The following is a 22460-nucleotide window of genomic DNA, read 5'->3' as shown; positions in this document are numbered from 1 at the left end:
TTGGTCACTGGATCTCCTATCGCCCCAACCTTGCTGAACTGTTTAAATTTAAGATCGGTTATTTTCATCATTGAAAACAAAGCTTTGTTGTTAAAAAAAAAAAACTGGCTCCTAACTTTTTTAGCTGGCTCCTAGATTCCAAACAAATTTGTCAAGCCCTGATTTAGTGTGTGTGTGTGTGTATATATATATATATATATATATATATATATAGCACCCTACAAGGTAGATGTCAGGTAAAGTATAGTGGGCCTTGTCTGCTTATCAGCAGAGCCATGATTTTCAGCTGGGCTGTCAAGTCTCCCAGGTGTGGCTGTTGAGACTGGGGAGTCTCCCCACTGTGCTCCATGAGAGGGTTCTCATTGGGCAGTGGAGGAAACCCAGCCAATGGCACGCTCAGGCCTGTATCTACCCCAGATTCTGCCGCACAGCATTCTGGGAGTGGGTATAGGTTTGAGGGGAGCACATGACGCAGCATCCCAGGAGGGAGAGTATGGCTGTCTCTCCTCCTGTCAGAGGAATCGGGTGTCCCAGGCAGCTTGCCTGAGGGGATATTAGGCTGAGCTGAGCTGCAAAGAGGATCCGGTGTGCCGAGGACCAGTGGAGCAGAGAGGGGTCCAGTTTCAGGAAAGCATTCCCAGTTTGTGAGTACTGCAAACTGCCCCTGGGGGTCTGCCTAGCTGAGAGGGGACCACTCCGGTGAAGGTCAGAGGGATCCAGGAGCTAGCTAGCTGGTGCAGGAACAAGTGTAAAGGGGGTGCCAGTGCTGACCCTGAAGAGCAAAGAGGGTGTCAGTGTGTGGACCCTGAAGTGTAGAGAGGGTGGCTACTGAGAGGACCCTGAAGTGTAGAGGGGGTGCCTAGTGAGAGGACCCTGAAGTGTAGAGGGGGTGCCTAGTGAGAGGACCCTGAAGTGTAGAGGGGGTGCCTAGTGAGAGGACCCTGAAGTACAGAGGGGGCGTCAGCGTTTTTTCCCTGAAGAGTTAAAGTGTACAGCGTGCAGTGTACAGTGTTGAGAGTTGCAGAAGCAGTATACAGAGGCTATTTCAGTCAGCAAGGACTGGAGGGAGCAGTGTTCGGGACTTTTGAGCTAACCAGAGTGTCAGAAGCCAAGTCAGTGTTTTTCAAGCGCCACCAAGCGTTGGTCCGGCATTAAGACAGCGCTGAAAGGCATTTTTTCTTCAAAGTGTCCCATTTGTACCTAGTTGAGCCAGAGGAGTATCCCACTCTGGCTCAACTTTTATTGTAAAGCAGGGGTAATGAATTAAAATTCATGAAGGTCCAGTAGGTAAAATTTTCTTCCAACCGAGGTCCGAATCATATGTTTGGCTCTCAAGAACCTCTGCACAATGCGCAAACATGGCGCATCTTTACGAGTGCCACATCACATGATGCCACAGTACCATGTAGCTTGGTACGGCGCAATTAAAAAGAAAAAAAAGGTCAGGGACTTATTTTTCTGCGTTTCTGCTTACAAGGCAGCCCACTGAAATAAATGGGCCGCCTACACGCGTTATGCAACAATGTGAACCTAGTCCACAATCCTTCACATCACAATCCTTTTTATTACATCAGTGTTCTCAGTCCCCCTGTACATCATCCCCCCTTCACATTACAGTCCTCAGCCCTTCACTTTTTTGTCAGTGGCCCCCCTTTATATCACCCCCTACTTTAAATTGCAATTCTAAGCCCCTTTCATATCACCCACCCTTCACATTCCTGTTCTCGCCCCCTTTATAGTACCCCTCCTTCACATTGCAGTCCCCAGCCCCCCTTCACATTCCTGTCCTCATCCTCTTTATAGCACCCCCCTTCACATAACTGTCCTCACCCCCTCCATAGCACCCCCTTCACATAACTGTCCTCCCCCTTTATAGCACCCCCTTTACATAACTGTCCTCACCTCCTTCATAGCACCCCCTTCACATAACTGTCCTCCCCCCCCTTCATAGCACCCCCTTCATATAACTGTCCTCATCCCCTTCATAGCACCCCCTTCACATAACTGTCCTCCCCCATTTTATTGTGCCCCTCCTTCACACTGCAGTCCCCAGCCCCCCATTAACATTCCTGTCCTCACCCCCTTTATAGCACCCTCAGACATTCCTGTGCTCATCTCCTTTTTTTTTTAAAACCCCCCTTCACACTGCAGTCTCCAGCCCCCCTTCACATTCTAATCCTCACCCCCTTTGTAGAACCCCTTCATACCGTATCACTCCTTTACTTTTCTGCCTCTTTGATATCACCCCTCTTTCCCCCTTTACATTATTAGTGCCTCTTCCCTGTCCTACCTTAAACAGGGCAGCGTGGCTGACATCGGAGGCACAGCAGCTTACATCGGAAGTGCTCAAAGGGATGCACGGAGGGCGGGACCTGCCCCAGGTAACTGATTGGTTGCTACAATACAGGGCAGATCTAGCTACCAATCAGTTAACTGTACCAGCCCCCGTCCTCCGTGAATCACTGCGCTGCTCCTCCGATGTCAGCTCTGTAAAGACAGAGCTGCAGCGGCGGCAGAGGGAAAAAACAGATCCTAAATGGCGTGACCGCTGCGGGGCCGGACGGAACACTGATTGGGTCCGGACTTGGCCCGCGGGCCGCCATTTAGTGATGCCTGTTGTAAAGCATTAATATAATATAATATGTAGCTGGATATGGGTCACCGGGTGCAACAAAGTACCCCTGTGCATGTTCCTCCAAGTGTGAGCGCTGAGACAATGACCAGTCCGGTATCTTTGTTTTTTTTTTTAGGTTTATTGAATTAAATGCTGACTTGACACTGGCTAAATGTCGGTCAACGCCGGTTGACACTAGTTAACGCTGGCTTGCTGCCTGTTAAATCCAAACTGACTCTGGACTGCTTTCCTTGCATAAATAAGTCCTCTTGAGCTCCCTCAGCTCTCCTTGCTGAGGTAGCTACTTGTACTACTGCTGCGCTGCTAAAGACTTCAGGGCCCACACCGGCACCCTCTTTCTCTCACTTATCTTCAGGGCTTAGACACTGGCACCCCCTTTCTAAGCCTTCTCCACAGGTTAGCTGGCTCTCAGATCCCTCTGACCTTCTGGAGTGTTCCCCTCTCCTAGGCAGACCCCTGGGCGGTTTCAAGTACTCACGACACTGCTTTTCTCCAAAACTTCTGCCCAGCAACTCCACTCGGTCCACAGCACTCTGGATCCCTCTCTGCAGCTCAGCTCAACCTTCTTCCTCTAGGCCGACTGCCCAGGACACCTTCACTACCGCTGACAGGAGGAGAGACAGCCGTCATCCTCCTCCTGGGACTCTGCTTCCCGCCGAAGACGCCCTGTCACATGCTCCCCTCAAACATATAGCCCATCCCAGGGTGCATTGTGGTAAAACTCCACCCATTAAGATAGCCACAAGCCCCGGTGTGCTATTGGCTAGGTTTCCTCCACTTTCCAATAAAAGCCCACATTGGATACAGTCAGTGTTGGGGGTAACTAGTTACAAAGTAACTAATTACAGTAACTACATTACTTTTTTTGGTAACTAAGTAAAGTAACTGGTTACAATACTAATATTGGTAACTACACTACTTTACTAGGCTATAGGAGGTAACTACGCTACTTTACTAGGCTATAGGAAGTAACTACACTACTTTACTAGGCTATAGAAACGCGCTTTCCTGCGTTACCCAAGCCGTGCGATACAATCGTTATTTCGAAGAATAGAGAGGGATGAAGTTTATGACTTTTTGTTGCAATTTATGTTTTATTCTGTTTTTTCAGGTTTTGTTCTCATGTTTCCCAAAGCCTGTGTTTATACAATAAACTCTATGCAGAAAGAGTGTCATGTATCTTCTTCTACACGGTCAATTAAGAAAGAGGAAAGTAAAGTAATAAGTAGTGAAGTTACTTTTCAAATGCAGTAACTAGTAAAGTAATCTCATTACAATTTACAGAAGTAACTAGTAACTAGGTAAATTTTTTGAGTAACTACCCCAACACTGGATACAGTGGGGAGACTCCCCAGCACAACAGGTCACACCTGGAAGCATGTGACAGCCTAACTAAATGATCAGGCCCCCCAGATATGCAGACAGGGCCACCCATATGCTTCTTCCTAGCACCTACCTAGGAGGGTGCTACAAATATAATATATAATATAATATAACAAAGACTATATATATATATATATATATATATATATATATATTGATATAGGGTTCAAATACAATGTTAGAACAGATAGTAAAGACAGAACATTCTTATAAGAGGGATTTTACTGTAAAGTGGATGAGTTCTTAATCAGTAGCAAACTCTATGGACGTGCAACTTTTTTTTTTTTTCAACCTGTCACTAGAAACCAGAAACAATAATGTAGTCAAGCATGGAACAGTGCACTCAGTTCAAACAGCAGGTCATTGTCCCTTTAAAAGAAGGCGGAGTCAGGCAGCGCCTAAATAACTTCTCATCCTGATACTGTCCAGGGAAAATAAAGTGAAACGGGTTCTCAGCGCTCCAGGCTATAAACTCCTGTCTGGAAGCAGCCTGTGGAGTTGTGGATATTTTACCCCTAATATGATGGTAAGTCATGTCTGTATACAGGAGGTGATTGTAGAATAAAAGGATATGTCCTAGGGATGCTATCTGCTGAATGTTATACTGAATATACTAATGGAAGGATTGCTTCAGAAACAATTGAGTACTGTCCGTGATACTTTTTTATTTGCACTAACATGCAATTTTTCCAAGAAAAGCTTTTGGGATGTGTCCCCTTCATTAATGTCTGCTTGACAGTTGTCAATTGTTTCTGTCACAAGTGCACTAATGTGGATTGCTTCATTTAGTTTTTCTACATGGGGCTCAATACCTGTGTATTAGGAGGACGTGATCAGCATGCATTTATTATATATATATTATATATTATATTTATGCATTAGAAGAAAGTTAGAGGTACGTGTCCTGAACTTTGTTTATATGTGGAGAAAAGAGGTTCGTATTCTCATCTGTGTATCTGTGTATTAGGAGGAGGTGAGATGTATCCTCACATCTGTGTATTAGGAAGAAGTGAGATGTGTCCTGACGTCTGTCTATTAAGAAGAAGTGAGATGTACCCTGATGTCTGTGTATTAGAAGGAGGTGAGAGGTGTCCTGATGTCTGTGTATTAGGAAGGGGTCATATATGCCCTGATGTCTGTGTATTAGGAAGGAGTCATATATGCCCTGATGTCTGTGTATTAGGAAGGAGTCATATATGCCCTGATGTCTGTGTATTAGGAAGAGGTCATATATGCCCTGATGTCTGTGTATTAGGAAGGAGTCATATATGCCCTGATGTCTGTGTATTAGGAAGGAGTCATATATGCCCTGATGTCTGTGTATTAGGAAGGAGTCATATATGCCCTGATGTCTGTGTATTAGGAAGGAGTCATATATGCCCTGATGTCTGTGTATTAGGAAGGGGTCATATATGCCCTGATGTCTGTGTATTAGGAAGGGGTCATATATGCCCTGATGTCTGTGTATTAGGAAGGGGTCATATATGCCCTGATGTCTGTGTATTAGGAAGGGGTCATATATGCCCTGATGTCTGTGTATTAGGTGGAAATGAGAGCTGTCCTGATATCTGTAAATAAGGAAGAGGCGAGAGGTGTCCTCATGTCTGTGTATTAGCACGAGAAAGGTGTGTCGATGTCTGTGCAGGTAAGACATTTCCTTTAGTCTGGGTCTTAGAAGGAGGTGAGATGTAACCTGATGTCTTTATATTAGGAGTTGATAAGAGGAGTCCTGATGTTTATGCAGTAATAGCTAATTAGAGGTGTCCTGATGTCTGTGTATTAGGAATAGATGAGAAGTTTCTTGTGTATTAGGAGGTGGTGAGTAGAGTCCTGATGTCCATGTACTAATAGGAGGTGAGAGGTGTCCTGATGTCCATGTAGTAATAGATGGTGAGGGGTGTCCTGATGTCCATGTAGTAATAGGTGTCCTGATGTCCATGTAGTAATAGGAGGTGAGAGGTGTCCTGATGTCCATGTAGTAATAGGTGGTGAGAGGTGTCCTGATGTCCATGTAGTAATAGTTATTTAGAGGAAACCTGTTGTCTATATAGTAATAGTAGGTGAGAGGTGTCCATGTAGTAATAGGAGATGAGATGTGTCCAGGTGTCCATGTAGTAATAGGTGGAGAGAAGTGTCCTGATGTCCATGTAGTAATAGATGGTGAAGGGTGTCCTGATGTCCATGGAGTAATAGGAGGTGAGAGGTGTCCTGATGTCCATGTAGTAATAGATGGTGAGGGGTGTCCTGATGTCCACGTAGTAATAGGTGGAGAGAAGTGTCCTGACGGCCATGTTGTAATAGGAGGTGAGACGTGTCCTGATGTCCATGTAGTAATAGTTATTTAGAGGAAACCTGTTGTCTATATAGTTATAGTAGGTGAGAGGTGTCCATGTAGTAATAGGAGATGAGATGTGTCCAGGTGTCCATGTAGTAATAGGTGGAGAGAAGTGTCCTGATGTCCATGTAGTTATAGTAGGTGAGAGGTGTCCTGATGTCCATGTAGTTATAGTAGGTGAGAGGTGTCCTGATGTCCATGTAGTAACAGGAGATGAGATTTATCTGGATGTCCATGTAGTAATAGGTGGAGAGAAGTGTCCTGACGGCCATGTTGTAATAGGTGGCAAGAGGTGCCCTGATGTTAATATAGTAATAGGAGGTGAGAGGTGTCCTGATGTCCAGGTAGTAATATGAGATTAGACGTATCTGGATGTCCATGTAGTAATAGGTGGTTAGATGTGTCCTGATATCTATGTAGTAATAGGAGATGAGACGGGTTCGGATGTCCATGTAGTAATAGGTGGCGAGAAGTGTCTTGAAGTCCGTGTAGTAATAGTAGGTGAGAGGTGTCCTGATATCTATGTAGTAATAGGAGATAAGACGTGTCCAGATGTCCATGTAGTACTAGGAGATGAGACATGTTTGGATGTCCATGTAGTAATAGGAGATGAGACATGTCCGGATGCCCATGTAGTACTTGGAGGTTAGAGGTAGTGAGAGGCATCCTGATGTCCATGTAGTAATAGGTTAGACGTGTCTGTATGTCCATGTAGTATTAGGGGGTTAGAGTGTCCTGATGGTGTTCTGATGTATATATAGTAATAGGTCGTTAGATGTGTCCTAATGTCTATATAGTAATAGGTGATTAGAGGTGTCCTGATGTCTACATACTACTAAATACTTAAAAAGTGTAACTCTGGTGCTATCAAATATAAAATGGAAATACTCATTTAATAGAATTGATAAAAAAGTAGGTGAAGTGATCAAAAAAACACAGGTAAGATCCAAATTGGGGCTGCTGCTACCATTCAATGCTCATCCTCAGCAAATACAGATTTAAAAATAATGGGGACAGTGTTGTGCTGCCCTTAAACTAAACAATTGATAAAGTAACCTCACATGATTAAATTATATACACACATCTGTGAATATTATTATTATTATTATACAGGATTTATATAGCGCCAACAGTTTGCGCAGCGCTTTACAATGTGAAGGAAGACAATACAGTTACAATACAGTTCAAAACAGGAGGAACTAGATATAAAGTGCATAAACCAAGTAAAATAAATACGTAAAAACAATTTCATATAAAGGTCATCATGGTAAAGTGTCAAGTGCAAAAAATCTACAAAAGTGCATTAAAAAAAAACAAAAAACAAAAAAAACACATACATCTTTTGTATGTAGACAGATGATAATAAAAATCAATAATGAAAATAAATTCTTGATGTATATATAAGTGACTCCCTTCACCGCAGTTTGAAAAATTCTTGTGGGGTGCTCTTGTTCATAGAGAGCACAAATAGGGGCATGCAAAGGAAGAAGAGAACCCCACAAGAGCCATTTATTTATTCATCAAGAATTTATTGATTTGTTATTATCATCTGTCTACATATAGTTGGTTGCACTTGGCACTTTACCATGATGAACTTTATATGAAATAGTTTTTACGTATTTATTTTGCAGCAAGATGCATGTTGTGTTGTACTACTTGGTTTATGCACTTTAGTCACAGATGTGTGTATATAATCTATTCATGTGAAGTTACTTTATCAATTGTTTAGTTTAAGGGCAGCGCAATACTGTCACCATTATTTTTAAATCTGATGTCTACATAGCAATAGGTGGGGAGAGGTGTCCTGATGTCCATATAGTAATATCAGGTGAGGGCTGTCCTGATGTCCATGTAGTAATAGGAGATGAGACGTGCCTGGATGTCTGTGTCGTAATAGGTGGTTAGAGGTGTCCTGATGTCCATGTAGCAATAAGAGATGAGAGGCATCCTGATGTCCATGTAGTAAACAGAAGGTGAGAAGTGTCCTGATGTCCATGGAGTAATAGGAGGTGAGAGGTGTCCTGATGTCCACGGAGTAATGGGAGGTGAAAGGGGTCTTGATGTCCATGGAGTAATGGGAGGTGAGAGGTGTCCTGATGTCCATGGAGTAATGGGAGGTGAGAGGTGTCCTGATGTCCATGGAGTAATAGGAGGTGAGAGGTGTTCTGATGTCCATGGAGTAATAGGAGGTGAGAGGTGTCCTGATGTCCATGGAGTAATAGGAGGTGAGAGGTGTCCTGATGTCCATGCAGTAATAGGAGGTGGGAGGTGCCCAGATGTCAATGGAGTATTAAGAGGTGAGAGGTGTCCTGATGTCCATGTAGTAATAGGAGGTGGGAGGTGCCCAGATGTCAATGGAGTATTAAGAGGTGAGAGGTGTCCTGATGTCCATGTAGTAATAGGAGGTGGGAGGTGCCCAGATGTCAATGGAGTATTAAGAGGTGAGAGGTGTCCTGATGTCCATGGAGTAATGGGAGGTGAGAGGTGTCCTGATGTCCATGCAGTAATAGGAGGTGAGAGGTGTTCTGATGTCCATGTAGTAATAGATGGTGAGGGGTGTCCTGATGTCCATGTAGTAATAGGAGGTGAGAGGTGTCCTGATGTCCATGTAGTAATAGGTGGTGAGAGGTATCCTGATGTCCATGTAGTAATAGGTGGTGAGAGGTATCCTGATGTCCATGTAGTAATAGGAGGTGGGAGGTGCCCAGATGTCAATGGAGTATTAAGAGGTGAGAGGTGTCCTGATGTCCATGGAGTAATAGGAGGTGAGAGGTGCCCTGATGTTCATGTAGTATTAGGGGGTGAGAGGTGTCCTGATGTCCATGTAGTAATAGGAGATGAGACATGTCCGGATGTCCATGGAGTTATAGAAGGTGTTAGGTTTCCCTGGATGTCCATGTATCAATAGGAGGTGAGAAGTGTCCTGATGTTTATGTAGTAATAGGAGGTAAGAGGTGTCCTGATCTCCATGTAGCAATAGGAAATGGGACGTGTCCGGATGTCAATGTAGTAATAGGTGGTTAGAGGTGTCCTGATGACGATGGAGTAATAGGAGGTGAGAAGTGTCCTGATGTTCATGGAGTAATAGGAGGTAAAGGTGTCATGGTGTCCATGTAGTAATAGGAGATGAGAGGTGTCCTCATGTTCATGTAGTAATAGGTAGATGTACATGAACATTGTGCTGTATTTTGTGTATTATACATAATAGGGTTTATTTATTAGGGTAAACGATGAAGGAGCAGTGTGAAATATTGGTATGGGTTACCTCAGTTGGAACATCATCACTGCTCTTTGCACTGCCTTACTCAATAAACCCAGCATTAACAGAGATGGATGCAAATTGTCTGCGTGTAATAAGCCATAAGGTACGCCCAGCCCCATCAGTTGGGCTTCATAAGGGAAATGTATTTTTTTTTTTCTATGCATAAGAATAATGTGACAGGTGCATGCTGGCACATCATCCTCTAATTATTATTTGACAACACTGTGCCATTTAACCCTTTAACCTCCAGTGTAAAACTGCTTTCTCTCTGCAGTTGACTTGCCAGCATCCCCACCCTGTGAAGGGGGGACAAAGCTGTCCCTGATGTCTCAGCAAGGCAGTTGAGAGGTATGTGCTAAATGTAGACATTCTTATCTTATACCAGTCTGGGAGAAAGAGAGAGAGTGAGAGCGCAAGAGCACGACAACATTAACCCGTGGTCAGCCACATATGTATATCGCATGCTGCAGTCATTGGCAGGGAGGGGTTAATCCTTATGCAGACAGTCAAACAGAGGCTACAAAAATAAAATTGTAGGGACCTGGCGGGCACAGCACCTATAACGTTCAACCAATGCTGAACAATTAAAAGCCTCTATTTTAATTAAATTTAACTTAAATGTATTAATTACATTAACAAAAAAAAATTGTCCATGATCATTTTTTTTTAATTGCACAAACATTTCAATTGTATAAAAACAAGGTTTCGTGGTGTTCCCCTCTTCACAGTTCAAGCAGTATTTTTTGTCTAAGGGATTGTTCTACTTAACATACTACTTAACATTTTACTAAAACTTTGTGTATCAGTGCTGCTTGGACCGAGAAGGAGGGAGCACCTTGAAAGCTTTTCCTAAAAATGTAAAAGTTACATTTTCTGGACAAGTTTTGCAGGGTGTTCCCTTCTTCTTGGTCCAAGCAGGACTGATACATAAAATTTCAGCAAAATGTTACCTAAAACAAAATGTACTGCTTAGACCAAGAAGAAGGGAACATCCCAAAAGCCTGATCATGTAGTTAAGACATTGGCACCCAGTCTGCTCCTCTACACCAGCCCTTGTCAACCAGGGTTCCTCCAGAAGTTGCTAGAGGCTTCTTGAGAAACACAGTAGTTAGTAAATTGCCACTCAGTTTGTTCCTCTACACCAGCTTTTGTCAACCAAGGTTCTGTGGAAAGCTAGGGTACCTTCAGAGGTTGCTAGGGGTTCCTTGAACTATTGTTAGTACATTGGCACGCATTCTGTTCCTCTACAGCAGCCTTTGTCAGCCAGGCTTCTGTGGAACCTTAGGGTACCTCCAGAGGTTGGTAGGCATTCCTTGACCAATTGTTAGTACATTGGCGCCCATTCTGTTCCTCTACAGCAGCCTTTGTCAGCCAGGCATCTGTGGAACCTTAAGGTACCTCCAGAGGTTGCTAGGCAGTCCTTGACCAATTGTTAGTACATTGGCACCCCTTATGTTCCTCTACAGCAGCCTTTTTAAGCCAGGCGTCTGTGGAACCTTAGGGTACCTCCAGAGGTTGGTAGGCATTCCTTGACCAATTGTTAGTACATTGGCACCCAATCTGTTCCTCTACAGCAGCCTTTCTTAACCAGGGTTCTGTGGAACCTTAGGGTTCCTTCAGAGGTTGCTAGTGATTCCAATTAATAACTTCTGCCGCCAATGATCTTTGTAGCAAACTGCAAGGTAAAGGGGGGGGGGGGGGGTTCATCCCAATGACCACGAATGTAAGGAGCATCCTACGCAGTGACAATCACACCAATGTACCATGATCTATAGCTATTATTAGCAGGAGTTCTCTAAGTCCGAAAAGTTATTTTAATGGGGTTCCTACAGTTTAGGAAGCTTGAGAAAGGCTGATTTACAAAGACATACACAAATATACACGTGTAAGGTTTATATAGCTCAGTCAAACTGGGCACATGCAGGAGCCGGTTTACATATGTGACATATTTTTTGGAAGTTACACTTTATGTAGGATAAAGCCAAAGCCATTCAGACAATTTTCAACCATGAGAATAGTCATTAAAAGCCAAAAAATTTACTTTTTTATTTAATTTCTTTTTACCACTGAATTTGTTAAAATTATAAACAGATCATTTTTGTTACACTTCAAAAAATATTAAAAAATAAAGCCGAAAGAGGAACAAGAGACAATTCAGTAAGGGAGAAAGACAGAAAAAGATTAGGGGATAATGGACTGTTATCTAGTCTTTTCCTGCATGTACCAAAAAATTGTTATATATATATATATATATATATATATATATATATATAATCATTTAAATCAGATAGACTGAGCTGAAGTAGCCAATTAGTAGTATTTTTTTGTGCTGTATATTCTTATATTCTGAATGTTTTAATCATTTTAGAGATTATCTGGTATGCTAGTATTTTACGTTCATTGACTTTCCTGTGTTATGTGTTGGGATAAGCTCTTCGTAACAGCACTTTAGGAGGCTTTACAAAAATAAAACTACTACCTTCGGAGTAAATAGTACAAATTCTAAAGGAACTGTAAAGATCTCAAGGTCCAAAAGCCAGTGAAATTACAGCGAACACCGACATAATTTAATAAATTGTAACTGTACTGGTTGCCCTCATGTTGTAAAGCGCTGCACAAACTGTCGGCACTATATAAATCCTGTATATTAATAATAATAATAATAACAACAAAAATGCCTTATGAAAAAACACCAGCCCACAGGCAATTTTTAGGCTATAGTAACTTTTTATTAAGCCTTGTTCTTTAAGCTTAACAAAGGACCATTGTGGTTAAACATCACCTCGCCATGTTACTTCTGGAGGACCTGTAAATTTGGCACTGTCATGATTTAAATAGACAAAGACAAAGAGCTTTTTTCTGAACTTTATACTACATAAGCCCTTTGTGCAGGGCACCTTGCTGAAGAAAGGACCAAAAGTCACCTTATACCACAAATGTTTTTTACCCTTAATCAATAACCCAGGCATAAATTTGAATATAATGGACCGGTGTGTAATAGCATATAATCAATAGGATTTTTTGTCATCTTATTACATCTGAGCATGTATTGTTCTGCTGAAAATATTAAGAACAATAATAGACCTCCGGGTCTTCTCTAAACAGATAGTACGTTTTTCACCATTTTATTATGAGATAAGAACATTAAGGTTGAGTTATGTACCCCTGATATTGTGTCTAGTAGTAAATGTACACTCAATACGTCAGATTTGAATCTTAAAATTAGATAATTCCCAAGTCTTTATTTTACTCCTTTATAAGGGAGCATTGTGGTTGGTTGATAAAAAATTAAAATCATATTATCTTATGTTTGTCCCCAATCATGAGTATCTCTGATATATTTGGGTGTTGTGCATTTTGGCCTCAAAAAAAACAACTAAGGGTTCAACTGCTCCTCATAGATGTGGAGGAGGCCTTTGACAACATCAACCAGAACTGTTCTCAATCGTGGTGACCAACAAAAAATGTGTGCGTAAGAGAAAAGTTCACTTAGTTTATTTCCATGATAACATATTTGGACCAAGATCCTCATATTAAAACCTCTAGTTGATGATGTCAAAGGCCTCCACTACATCCATGAAGCTTTGAACCTTTAGTTTTCATGAGCAAAGTAAATGAGGTGGATAGCTTTACCAGTGTTCTTTTTTTTTTCAACCACTAACCGCTTGTAGGACATTCATGACGTCCTTGGGTTTCAGTGGTTATACCAGGATGATGCCTACACCTACAGGCACCATTCTGGTATCAATCCTTTCCGCTGGCAATTCTCAGTTCTGCAGAAGTGATCCCAGTGATTAATTCCTGCGGGTGGCGGAAGGGGGTCCCACTGCCTTTCCCTGGCTCTCTGGTCCGATCGCAGAGCCCGGGAGCAATGCGGCCGGTGACGATGGCTGCCCTGTACAGAAAGAGAGGAACTTTCTCTGTAACCCCAGAAACTGGGAGCGACGTGTAGTTTGTCAGTTCTGGTTCCGCACCTTTGTTTACCTGGCCACTTGTGGCCAGGAAAGCAGCCGATCAGACCGATCCATGTCTGATCGGCTGCATGGGAGGCTAGAAGAGAGATTTGGAGTCTCTCCATAAAGATCTCTCCATAAAGAGGACCTGTCCCAGCCCATGCTATTACATGTTGTCCACCCCTTGTGACAAACGGTGATTGCACCACACATGTGACGTCAGAGAGGGAGCAATAATTCTAGTACCAGACCTCCTTTGGCACTCTAAACTGGTAACCTGTAAAGGCATTAAAAGCGCCGCCTATGGAGAATTTTAAGTACTGTAGTTTGCCGCCATTCCACGGGTAGACGCAATTTTAGAGCATGACATGTCAGGTATCTTTTTACTCGGCGTAACATCATCTTTTACATTAAATTTAGTGTTTTTGTTTTTTAAATTAATGAAAGTGTTTTTTTACCAAAAAAATTGCATTTGAAAAAACAGCTGCACAAATACCGTGTGACATAAAACATTGCAACATCCACCATTTTATTCTTTAGGGTCTCTGCTAATAACTAATTTTCTAGGGAAAAAAAGTAGATTTTTACATGTAGGAGGGAAGTGCCAGAATTGGCCCAGATGCAAAGCGGTTAAGCAAGGCCTGTTTTCAAAGATTAATAGAGGAAAAATATACCTAATAGTGGTAGTGTCATAGCTTGCCAGCCTCATCGCGCCTTATTTACATTTCTATTGGCCATTGAGGCATCCCATTACTATATATTGGTCAAACAATATAGGGTGTGGTAGTGTGAAGGACTGGTAAAGCTTTAGCACTATCAGGAGAAGCCTTTAACCAACAGACTTTATTAACATTTCTTTAGCCACTTGCCTACAGCCCGCCACAGATATACTGCGGCAAGCTGGCTCGGCTGTGCGAACAGACATATGGGTATGTCGGTTCGCTGGAGCGCTCACCCCCACTAGGCAGCGGGGATGCCGTTCCACAGGGCCTGGAGGGCGCGATTGCTGCCGGGCACCAGCGATCGCTCCCCGCTGAGAGATAACGACGGCCTGCTGTTGTAAACACAGCCGACCGTTGTACTCTCTGAAATGATCACAGAGCGCCTGTGATCCTCCTATATAGGGTCGCCACAGGTCTCTGTGTTCATTTCACAAGTCCTTCCCCCATACAGTTAAAAAACACTCCCCTAGGCTCACACTTAACCCTTTGATCACCACTGGGTTAACCCCTTCCCTGCCAGTGTCATTATTACAGTAACAGTGAATATTTTTAGCACTGATTACTGTAGTAATGTCACTAGTCCCCCCAAAAGTGTCAAAAATTTCAGTTAAGGGTCCGATCTGTCTGCCGCAACGTCGCAGTCCAGCTAAAAATGGCAGCTCACCGCCATTACTAGTGAAAAAAAAATAAAATAAATAACAATGACATAGATCTTTCCCCTAGTTTGTAGGTGCGATAACTTTTGTGCAAACCAATTAAAATACACTTATTGGGATTTTTTTTTACCAAAATTAAGTAGCAAAATACAAATTGGCCTAAACTGATATAAAAATTTGATTTTTAAATTTTTTTCTTGGGAATGTTATAAAGCAGAAGGTGAAAAATATTGTTTTTTTTTTTCAGAATTGTCGCTCTTTTTTTGTTTATAGCGCAATAAATAAATATCGAACAGGTGATCAAATACCACCAAAAGAAAGCTCTATTTGTGGGAAAAAAGGACATCAATTTTATTTAGGTACAGCGTCACGCAACTGCGCAGTTGTCCGTTAAAGTAACGCAGTGCCGAATCGCAAAAAATGGCCTGGTCATTAAGGGGGCAACGCCTTCCGGTCCAGAAGGGGTTAAGTAAGTGGACCACATTAACACCAGTAAATGCCTTGCTCTAATAATTAGCGTGCTCTAATAATTAGGTATAGGCAAATTCTTATCTGCCATACTTAGTCGTAGGTCACTATTTTATTTATTATTACAGGTACTTATATAGCGCTGTCAATTTACGCAGCACTTTGCACATATATATTATACATTCACATTAGCCCCTGCCCTCAAGGAGCTTACAATCTAAGGTTATATAGCGCTGTCAATTTACACAGCTCTTTTCACATATATATATTGTACATTCACATCAGTCCCTGCCCTCAAGGAGCAATATAATGCTGTACTATATACATTAGAAGCAAGCACAGACATTTGTAATCTACAACTGTATATTAAGACAGATTTTGCTGATTTATAGTGAAATATTTCACATTTATCACAAGAAATATAAAAAACTATCTCCAACCGAATTAAAGGCAAAGTATTACATATTGATTAAAACCACAGAGACCTTTTATATTGAATTAAGATATTAGAAAAAAAAGGTTGAATATATTTTATCCCTTGTAGCAGTTTGTTAATAATAATAAAGATAACTATATTTTAGGGGATAATAATAATAATAATAATAATATTGGTAATATTTTTTTTTAATAAGTTGATAGTAACAATTTTTGTGTTAATTTAACAGCATTCAGCTATAAATAAAATAATACACAGTCATAATGTCCATATTTATCCACTTTAAGAATATTGAAAGCTGTCAAACATTTTTAATAAAATCACTAAAATTATATGCCTGACTGTATAAAATGTACATTCTAAAATATTAAAGGTACAACATCCTAGTGAAAAAGAAGATTAAAAAAAAAAAACTTAAATATTTTACAATTCTACATTTAGATAAACCAAACAAGATTTCATACGGCCTTTAATACAGAAAGTATAAACTAGTTCATTTAGACTGTGATGTATTATGTTTTAAGTGTTCACCACTGTGTAAATGGTTTTAAATCCTGTACAATAAAATAATACCAAAATCAAGTATCTAACATTGTTAGTGAAGTAAAAGGTGTATATTATTATAAAAGACTAAAAACTTTACAAACATATAATGTTGGAAGCACTGTATCAATAATTTAAACAGGTACAAGTATAGAGATGGTTGTTTGAAGTGTTTAGGGTGTGTAGTTTTCAATGCAAAGAACAGTGTTATTTTTTGTTATATTTTCGGATTTATATTAGTATATTATTACTATGTATTCTTTTTAATTAAATTGGTCTTTAAATTTTTGTAGTATGTCTTTACTATATTTGAAAAAAGGAAAATACTTAGAACATGTGCTCCTTTCTCTCTATTTGGCTTAGCATTATCAACTTATTAAGCAGCCCTCCAGTCAGTTATCACAGTATATGTGTATGTGATAGATAGTCTAAAAAAAAAAAAAAGCGGTTGTATATATTTTTTTATTTATCTGGTTCTTATGACTTCCTGAATCTGGACTGGGGTGACAGATCCCATACCGGCATAATAAATCATGAAAAATAGCTTAAAGTACATGTTCTCATAATGTTATAATTGTTTCCAATGCAGAACAAGAGTCCTGGACAAGAGGAGACATGGGGGAATGGGGCTTTTTGAGCTCGCTGCTAGATGCTGTGCAGGAGCACTCTCCCATGGTGGGACGTTTCTGGCTGGTGGTGATGCTCATCTTTCGCATACTTATCCTGGCCACCGTGGGTAGTGACATGTTTGAAGATGAACAAGAGGAATTTGTATGTAACACTTTGCAAATAGGCTGTCGTCAAGTTTGCTATGACAAGGCCTTTCCTATATCCCACTACCGCTTTTGGGTCTTCCATATTGTGCTGCTCTCTGCCCCAGCAGTGCTGTTTGTAATTTATTCCATGCACCAGAATGCCAAGATGGGAAGAGATGCAGATGAAGAGGAAGCAGCACAACCTGGGCAGCCAAGAAGCATCAGATCCAAGTTAAGGGCTGACCAGCGCGGACGCCACATACGGACATTCTACATTGTCAATGTGGTGATGAGGATAATGGCAGAGGTGGGTTTTCTAGTGGGACAGTGGTTACTCTATGGGTTCAAAGTAGCTCCAGACTACATCTGTGAACGCAAACCCTGCCCACACACAGTGGACTGCTTTGTGTCCAGGCCAACAGAAAAGACGATTTTTCTGCAGTTTTACTTTGTAGTTGGGATCATCTCTGCCATTCTCAGCTTGTCTGAACTGCTACACATTTTGGTAAAGGGAAAATGCCACTCTAGGGGAGGACTGGGGCCTAGTCCACCTCCAGCCTACGAGAGGGATAATTGGTCCAACAGAGAACATGAAAGGACCAATAATTTTCTTCTCCGAAGACAAAGTACTGATGATCGAAGAGCTAGCGGGGCTGGTGGTCATCGGCTTTCTATTGCATATCCTCCCGGCACAGCATATAAATTGAAAGTAGGCCCTAGCTCGGCTATCAGCACCAAATCATCCAGACTGATCAAAGGTGACTTAACCGTATAAAGGGAGGCTGGACTGAACTATGTATAGTGGAATTTGCATTAACTGACATGCTTGCATTGTGATAAATAAAAAATACACAGAAGGTCATCCATTCTCTTGGGTATTTTCTGCAATCAGTGGTCTTAAAATTCCACTCTAAAAAAAAAAAAAAGTGCTGCAAAATGTGGTCTAACCGCTTCAGCTTTCAAAGAAAGGACTGTCTCAAGTGAATGCTATGCATAAGAGGACCTTCTATAGACAATAAAAATGCCATGTGAAGTGGAGAGAGCCACCACATTCCTTTCCCACAAAGGTTGTTGTGGTTATTAGAGTATTTTTTCCATAGATGTCAGTTACCACAACCACCCTACAGCATCTTCTGGTAGTAAAATCAGTTATGTATCAAACAGTGGATAATATTGCGGGGTGCTATTTTTATGTATAAACTTAAAACTAGATTCAAGCTCCAGGATCAGATCATGCAAAGAAAGGATGTCACAGAAGTGATCATTTTCACACAAAAAGGGGTAATAATGTATTATGATTATTTGTCTGTATGATTCAAGGAATTGAGTGGCTTGCTAAATTTGCACACTTAGCGAGGCGAGACCTGTCAACAAAGTATAAGGTTATAAACCATTGCTAGAATTGGGTGTCTGTTTTATAATAAAGAAAGTTCCTATTGCTTCATGGAAACTGATTTTTGTTTCTTGAAGCAGAACCAAACTGTATCTGAGCACTGCAAACTAAAAACACTATTTAACTCATTATTAATATTCAAAGCAAACTCTCCCATCCACCCATGTCTCCATGCGTTATTTTGGTGAGAAATCTCTTTGAAAAACACCCCCTTGCATTTTGTCGCTATGGCCATCTTGAATAAGGGCAGATGATTCATGTAGCATTTCCTTTCTGGAATCCATCTGTTCTCAGCTTAGGTCTTAGCTGACTTTGCTACCAAAAGCTGCTCTATTCAAGAGGAGTTATCTGCTGAAGTCCTCAGCAGAAACCAACTCCTCCCGGAGTGTCCATCTCCTGGTCCCCTCCCCTGCTTTGCTCAGTAGTTCCTCCCATAAACCTCCACTTCACTACTTTGCCATTACCACTCCAAAATCCCACATAACGATATCTGCTTTCTATCTCAGGTGTGGGTGCAGCTCCTCAGCGCATCTCTGCTCAAAGTCCATCAAACAGTATAGAGCAAATGCCACACATCATGTTCAATTTAAAAGGCACTGACGCATTTCACCAAGCAATATGGCTACAAAAGCCCACAGTTGAATAACTGCTTCTCATCTCAGGTGCAAGCACAGCTTTCCTGCACCTTTTCCTGCCCATCTCTGCTCACAGTCCACCAAACAATATGGAGAAAACTCTGGCCGTTACATTTCTTTTAAAGTTTCCAACGCATTTCACCCAACAGGGTTTAGGCAAAGATGTTTTACAATTAAGACCTTGCTGAGTGAAACACGTCAGAGTGTGGATCCCTGGCGGGGTGATTGTAAGACTTTTCCACATGGAATATCAATGTTTTAAATTGAACCTGGAATGTGGAGTTTGCCCCATATTATTTGGTATTCTTTGGAGAAATTTTAATATCCTTTGGGTCACTTTACAGTGAAACTTCAGGAAAATGCTAAATACATGCTTGAAATGCTTATATTTAACATTTACTGGGCAAAGGCTTTACAGAACATTGTGTATGGTACATTGGGCACCTTTTCCTGCATCTCAGCTTGGTTGGCACAGACCCCCCGTGATATTTGAATAATGAAAATGGTCCAGAACTAATAAAGTGTTGTGATTTATAGTGGGCAGGAAAAAAGGGCAGGCGAGGCTTTGTATATTATAAGACTGTATACTTTTGAAGAATTCCACCGCTGAGCCTGAGTATCACCAGCTCCAGGCTCAGATGCCAAGTCTGTCTCCCTTAAATGGAAAACAAATGTAAAGAGCCAGCCTGCGTCTAAAAGAGCTATATAAATGTTAAAGCCTCCAGGCATAAGCAAAAACTGTTGTGACGTCTGAATCTGACATTAGGCATTGCTAGTAAAGTGTTTGTAGGGGGAACTGAAGTATAAATATCCTTCTGTTATAAATTGAGGTCATACAGTTTGCAGCTTGCTGGACTTCTGTTGGTTTCACTGTCAGCAAAGCATGGCAAAGGAGTGACTAGGCAGTTTATTCCAAAAACTCAGATGGCCGGAAGGGATTGTCAGGCAAAGGGGAGTTTTCAGAGATAAAAAGCACAATCACAAGGGTTCAGCATACTATTGTTAATAGTCATGGCTGGGACTTTTTCCTCTTTACAATCTAAAGTCATCCTAATTGGTGTTCATACATGACCTTGAGACAATAAAATAGCTGTAGGTACCGTGCTCAATGGCCAACCATCGTAATTTTGATTTTTTAATGTGAAATACTGAATGGAACCCTGGGATTGTGCCAGTGATGATCCTTATAACCAAGAGTAACCTGGAGTAACCAAGAATTATAACCAAGATTAACCTGGAGTCCATTGCTCTATTTAATTTCAATACTTCTTTATTAAAATTTTCTAAGTAATACAAATACAAATACAAAGATAATAGCAAAAAGCAATTCATATACAGTATAATAACATCAGTAGATAATAATGGCATTGTAGAACTAAAGGGCCACGAATCCAAAAAAAACTTTAAATTACCCCTATAGGGGCATCAATACCATACTCCCACTTATCAATACCTATAGCCCCTTATTAACAGATAGACATTTAAAAAAAAAACCTGCAATATCCACGATCTTCATCCACTAACTTCACAACAAAAAAGGACGGACCAAACATACAAGAAAAAACGTTTTCCTCTTTACAAACTAAAATCATCCTAATTGGTGTTCATACAAGACATTGAGACAATAAAATAGCTGTAGGTACCATGCTCAATGGCCAACCATCGTAATTTTGATTTTTTAATGTGAAATACTGAACGGAACCCTGGGATCATGCCAGTGATGATCCTTATAACCAAGAATAACCTGGAGTCCATTGCTCCATTTAGCAACATTCCGATACTGCTTGGTTGTTTTTGTTTGTTTTTACATTACAAACATAGGACAGGCAATTCACTTGAATGGGCTACCCTATGGGCACCAAAGAAGCTCCTGCACCTTTTGGGGCATAGGGCCAGGGCCGCTGAAAAGGCAGTACAACTGGTCCTGTTGTACTGGACCCTTAAGCCCTATCAGCTAAATAAGGGGGCCCCTGGCAGCTTTTTTCTTCATTTCTGCCAAATTGAATAAATGGATTTTTCTACCACACCCCAACTCCTACTTGCAAACCAGGGCTTTTATTTAATTTTCCTGGGCCCCTTTAGGTCAACAGAGGGGCCTAGGAAGTGGGAGCAGAGGTGGGACTTTTTTTCATTTTTGGGGCGTAGATGGATAAAGACAGTGAAGCTGTTCCACTGCTCCGCGTGGGGCAGTGTGGGTTGGTGGCATGTAGGCAGGGTTGGGGGGGGGGGGGGGCTGTCAGGAAGGCTGTATGTGGCTCCATAATTTCTAACAGTGGCCCTGCATAGGGCATAGATTACCATGGCTGCTGGCCACATTTGGGGTGCTCATGTTTTTCATGCGTTCCGAAACATGCAAATGTAAATGCAGCCTTGAGGTGTTACATAGTACCTATCGCCTTACTTTCTTCCTTTTTGGATGTCAGATGCTTTGAAAAAAAAGAAAACTTATTCACGTACCTTCCAACTTTTTGAGATGGTAACAAGGTTTATCTATTAGCAAAAGTATGTAGTCATAGAATACACACCCTGCCACTTAATTGTGTCTAAGCGATCTGTTGCCTGGCTCAACAACTGTAAAATGGGAAGTGAAGATATACATAAGTTGTGAGGATCAACATACACGCTTCTACAAATACGAAGAGGGGAAAAGAAGACCAGGAAAGCCATTGGTAATCATGGGGCCCCATACAGCCTTCCTGACAGCTCCCCCACAAACCCCCCCCCCCCCCCGCTGCTTTGACCTGTCTGACAGCAACACAAAAATAAACATGGTTGGCAGCCATACAACACCCCTAGAGTGTACCGTCACCACTGCCCAGGCTCCCTCAGTTCAGCAGCAGACGCCGGCGATAGAGAGGGGACTATTTACTAGTTTATGGGAGCAGGCAAAGTAATTCCCTGAGCCATGGCTCCCAAAAATGTAATTACAGTTCTGGCCTGTTTTAGTGGATAGATATATAAAAACTTTAATTCAAGTGTCAGGAACCACAGTGTGAAGGATTACTCCACCTACTTCTAAAATTGAGTAATTTTTGGGCGACACAGTGGCTAAGTGGTTAGCACTATTACCTAGCAGTACTAGGGTCATTGGTTCATATCCCAATCATGTCACGCCTGCCAGGAATTTGCATGTTCTCCCTGTGCCTGCGTGAGTTTCCTCCCACAATCCAAAGACATGCTGGTAGGGTAATTGGCTCCTGTCTATATTGGCCCTAGTATGTGTATGTATGAATGTGACTTAAGGACCTTGGATTGCAATCTCCTTGAGGGCAGGGACTGATGTA

The 22460-nt window shown here is 41.5% G+C and overlaps 1 protein-coding gene across 3 annotated transcripts; it reads left to right on the top strand.

Moving 5' to 3' along the window:
• Positions 1-4465: 4465 nt before the first annotated feature.
• On the top strand, positions 4466-17971 carry GJD3 (gap junction protein delta 3). Of its 3 annotated transcripts, none has more exons than XM_082272615.1 (3): positions 4466-4544; positions 9890-9963; positions 16983-17971. In XM_082272615.1, exon 3 carries the CDS (start codon positions 17009-17011, stop codon positions 17921-17923), a length of 915 nt encoding a protein of 304 aa, XP_082128741.1. In that variant the 5' UTR covers positions 4466-4544; positions 9890-9963; positions 16983-17008; the 3' UTR covers positions 17924-17971. The 3 variants fall into 3 exon arrangements, with proteins under 3 accessions (XP_082128741.1, XP_082128740.1, XP_082128742.1); XM_082272614.1 differs by having other exon boundaries at positions 4500-4541; positions 9887-9963; XM_082272616.1 differs by lacking the exon at positions 4466-4544 and adding an exon at positions 5098-5135.
• The last annotated feature ends 4489 nt before the right edge of the window (positions 17972-22460 follow it).

The sequence above is a fragment of the Pelophylax lessonae genome (assembly GCF_965119305.1).
Source record: "Pelophylax lessonae genome assembly, chromosome: 11".
In the NCBI taxonomy this organism is placed as follows: Eukaryota; Metazoa; Chordata; class Amphibia; order Anura; family Ranidae; genus Pelophylax; species Pelophylax lessonae.
Note: the sequence above shows the minus strand (reverse complement) of the source record. Positions and strands in the feature narration are given on the sequence as shown.

Excerpts from the sequence above, each read along its gene's own strand:
- GJD3 (XM_082272615.1), top strand. The coding sequence starts at position 17,009 with ATGGGGGAATGGGGCTTTTTGAGCTCGCTGCTAGATGCTGTGCAGGAG.